We start from the raw sequence: 4,753 nt of genomic DNA on the forward strand, positions 1-4,753 counted from the left end.
TATATATATATATATATATATATATATATATAATTCCTGTTTGAAGTTTAGGTCCATGCAAGTGTTTGCATGATTCAGTCACAAATATTTATATACCATACCACAGTTAATGTAGTTTTATAGTGTTTCATTGGTGAGAAGACAAAGGCAAATTCTGATCTCATTTGCTTCTGCCTGATTTTGTATAACAATAAATAATAGTTTCCTGTGGATATTAAAAAAATGAAACTTATCCCCAAATTTGCGTAATATTGTCATATTTTCTTGATAATGTTTTACTCTATGGTGTAGTTATGTGGGTATTTACAATATTGAATCAGCTGAAAATAAGCTGCATAATCCATTCATGTACAATAATCACCTACCAACCAAATGAAAACAAAATTAAAAAAAAAAAAGCAAATAGCAAAAAGACAAACAAAAGGGTATTTCAAAATTTCAGTCTGCGAAGAGCGATCGTGATGCTCCATTTTAATTATCCACCTGCAGTTTTAGTATAACGCGAATATCAAACAGCTTTTCACATATCTACAAATTGAGTGCTTTAAAACATATCTAAAACAAGCTACTATGATTAAATAATGAAGTTAACTGAAAATTCAAACAGCCTATTTGCAAACTAGTAATTAAACTCTATAAAGAATTTGTCTGACCTGAATTAAAGAAAATTGGAGTGGTAGACAAAAAGTATAGGGAAAAAATTGACTATCTGACATTTGCTCACTAAAGCATATGTAGCTACTAGAGTCAGTAGATGACTACCATTATGTGTAGTGCATAAGATTTCCAGAGTAGAGGGATTAGTTGCCAATGCTCACTTTACAGTTATAAAAATTCTTTATGGCGGATGTTTGATAGAACTTGAAAAGGGGGTTGTTCAGTGTCATTCAAAAACTGCATTTATTGTCCTTCTTAGCAACAGACGTGTATATTAAAATAAGGGGTAAACATATATTGAAGTTTAACCAATGTAGACTCTTTCTCCTCCTCTTCACCAGAAACACCAGTGAAGAGTTAACATTGACATTTTAATTTAAATGGTTTAGAAATTACTGGACACTTCCTTCTTTTGGATGGTGACATCTGATTCTGATCTTCAGGCAACCTTTCTGAAAAGCCATGTTCCCATGACCAGCATCACAGGGCTCTGTATTTTTGATAAAGAAAAAACAGATGTTCTCTGCAGCAATTTGAGGGTTGTTCAGTGTCAGTTAACATGTTTACAAAATAAATGTTGTTGTGTATATAGCACTTCTTTGCATTTCATGTTTTAGACTCTAAAATAAAACACACAGACTGAAATATATGAGCATCTTGAATTTGGTATTGGATGGTCTTCAGTTATCTTCTTGGAGAATAAATTTAATCTAGAGAAGAAATCAGATACTGAAATTGAAGTTTTCAGCAATATTCCTTTTTTGATAAAGATGTAAAAAGACCAAACAAAACTCCCATATGGAATAGAAACTCCTATATGGAAAAGAAACATTGAAAAACTAAGCAAAAAGGCATATTGCTTTATGCTATTATGTTAAACTATAAAGGAAATATAACTAAGTGTTGCTGTAAAACTCAGTTTTATATTCACAATTTGGTCATTCCTGAATTTTTTCTTTATTGAATAAAATGATTGCATTAGAAGCATGTTTTCTGTTCTAATAAGGGAACACTGTACTATTTTGCATTCTGTTCTTCAAATGTGCATTTCAAATTCTGAGATGACCTTTATTGGCAAGCATGGTTTTATGTTGATGTGTTAATTTTTTCTGACAATATGATAATACTCTGCATATAGTCATCTGGGAAACCAGTACAAAAATGTAGTAGTAGTGGAAGTAGTTATTTATTTACAGCTTTTGCTAGGAGCATACAATAAAACGAACAGTAAAATTATATAATTTATAGTTTTTGCCAAAAACATACAACACAATTGTATGTTCTACGTTCTTCTAATTTTGGTTCTTATTCTTCGGGTAAATAATGCAGCTACCCTAAGGGAGTATAGGAGAAGGTTATATAGGACAACTCATAAAGAATAAAAGAGAACTTTTTATACAGGGTGTATCTCGCAAATAGAGGAAATTGCAACGAATTCAGAATTGTTTGCTGTCAAGGGAGTTCTTTTGTGACAATTAAGCATTTATTAGGGGTCTGATAATTCTAAAAAGAATTAGAATGGTAGAATCCCTTTATTTGCATTTAGTCAGAGCATAGAGCAAAAAAGATGAAAAACACAATATTGGCAATATTGGTATCAAATGCTGAATTCTTGATTTCAAATCAAAGTCATTCTGCAGTAGATGGGGAAATGGCCACAATGTTGGCTGAAAGTCGGGGCTTAGTTATTTTTACAGACAGGGTGTTCTTGTGCTTCATAAATCTGCATATGTTTAAGTCAGTGGAGTCGCAGCATAGCTAAACCTGACCGTGAATGATTTCAAAATATTACAGTAATGTGGTAGCACAATATTTTCTTGGATGTTATGTCTGATAATAGAACTCTTCAAGCTTTGGGGGTTTTCCAGGGTGGAGGGGAGGAGTTGGGCATGTGCAAGTGTGTCTGTTGATACAGTATAAGTGTATAGAGAGCTATACCTGTAAATACAAGCAAAACCATTGAATTTGTGTATTTGCATCTGATTAGGTCTGTTGGGACCAAATGTTAAAGATGCATGGTGACTTCTACTCCTACTGTAACCATGGATCCTTAGCACTTGCTGAAAATCTTGGCTTTTGTGTTCAGAAACATAGTGTAATTTTTTTTTCTTTTTAAGTAGTTTGGTTGTATTGCATGTCACCAGTCCTAAATTGAGAACCCTTGCCCAAACTGCAGGTTTGACATTAAAATGTCTGATCGCTATTAATTTCTCAGTTGGAAACTCCGTCAGGAATAAAGGTCTAAATAAAATATTTACCAGATGCTAAGTTTAAATTCATTCACTATATTTTTCAGTAATAATAATTATAAATTTACAACCTCAAATGTTGTGTTGTCTTTAAGAACCTGATTTCCTTGTTGTTCAGATTAAAATGTTCACTTTAGTGTTGCAAGAAGCTTCCATGAGAGCGAGACACAGAGACAAACACACAGTAATGTATATCTTCATTTAGGTGTGACTAGCAATGACTGCTATTAAATATAACTACTCACAGCTTCTAAAAAGATATTCAGTAAATGTCATAGTCACTGAAGTCTGAATTCAGTACATATAATGCTCCTCTTTAAATATGTACTTTGTGCAAACTGATAGCAACAACAAGCCTATTATCCATGTTCATTGAACTCAGCACGTACTCTGAATATGCTGTGTATTGCAGTATATGTAATATTTTTTTCTGCTCCATAAACTATTGAACATGAAACATTATTTGGCAGTTTTACCAAAGAAAAATAAGAATCTGTTTCTGTTTCCTCTTTAGGATCCCCGAAGCAAGCACAAGTTTAAAATCCACACATATGGAAGCCCAACTTTTTGTGACCATTGTGGGTCATTGCTTTATGGACTTATTCATCAAGGGATGAAATGTGACAGTAAGTAAGTTTTTCTTATGTTATTAAAAAGGCCTATTATAAACCATTAGGTACCAAGCTTCCTCTTTCCCTTGTGTGGAAAATATTGTTTCATTTACAATCAATTACAGCCCTGTATATTTCACATGAATATTTCATTATTGAACACTCCAAGTAAAATGCTATAATGTGACCAAACTTCCAGTGGGAAAAATGCTATGAAAGTGTGCTAAAGCAAACTATCTCAGGTCCTGCAAAAGTACTCTATTTGCCAGCACTTCTATGAGGAAGGTTATGTTTAAGGCTTGGGAGGGTGATTCACAAGCTAAAATCCCATATTTTATTCTCAGCACTGCAACAACCATTAGGGCTTGTTACCTGTTACACTGTGAGCCGCACAAATGTTGATCAGCTTAGTGCTAGCTTGCAGTCGCACCTTCAATTTGAGCAGTGAGTGGCTGGGTTATGCAGACTAAGAGAGAATCCTACCCTGGAGTGGCATAATTTTGAGCTGCATAATGATTGTTTCAAACCACTTTAAGGTGTTAATGTGCTGACAGTCCAGGGGTTAAGAGCTCCAGCAGGGGCCCAAAAATTAATGTGTAACAGGGCCCTATTGTGTAAAATTTCTCTCTCAAAAAACAGTCAGAAGGGATGAGAAAAACCAGATCATCTTTCAAAATGCTGTAGTATTGTTTGCATTCACAACACATTCATACTCTGGTCCTGCTGTTCTGGCTCTTCCATTGCTGCTCCTCCACCTCCTTTCTGCTTCCCCTCCAGACTCCTCAAATGCACTGCATTCCCCTTCTACAGTTTCATCTCCCCTCCTGTCCATCCTGGCTTTCATCCGTTCACACCATAACTATGTTTGTGATCTCTCCATAGCCAAAGGCAGGCCTTCTCTTCTAGTACAGGCTTCTTGACGTCTTAGCTGTAATTGATACTGTTAATCATGCTCCCTTTAATTTTTGTCTTCCTGTAGCTTTTCTGCCCCATTCATAGTTCTTTTTGTATCTCTCTAATGCAATGTTTTTAGAGCACTTTTGGTGGGGAGAGGGAAGAAGTTTGGTAGGGAAACTTTCTCTTCCTACAATGCCATTTATGCATTCAAAACCCGTCTCCTCTTCAATTTAATTAGAATAATAATGAAATCTTTATTTTCTGCCCAAAATCCTTTCCTACACCTTCCTTCAGTTACTGCTGGCACCAACACCATTATTCTTTCACGTAAAAGGAGAC

The 4,753-nt window shown here is 34.7% G+C and overlaps 1 protein-coding gene across 1 annotated transcript in view; it reads left to right on the forward strand.

Annotated features, from left to right (window-relative positions):
- The window catches only part of PRKCA (protein kinase C alpha), a 257,810-nt gene that overhangs the window by 247,056 nt on the left and 6,001 nt on the right, over positions 1–4,753 (forward strand). Inside the window, exon 4 of the mRNA XM_019516548.1 lies at positions 3,421–3,532. Coding sequence (XP_019372093.1) covers positions 3,421–3,532 — 112 coding nt within the window. The remainder of the gene's footprint in view (positions 1–3,420; positions 3,533–4,753) is intronic.

This window comes from Gavialis gangeticus, unplaced genomic scaffold, assembly GCF_001723915.1.
Source record: "Gavialis gangeticus isolate Ggan-Ray unplaced genomic scaffold, GavGan_comp1, whole genome shotgun sequence".
In the NCBI taxonomy this organism is placed as follows: Eukaryota; Metazoa; Chordata; order Crocodylia; family Gavialidae; genus Gavialis; species Gavialis gangeticus.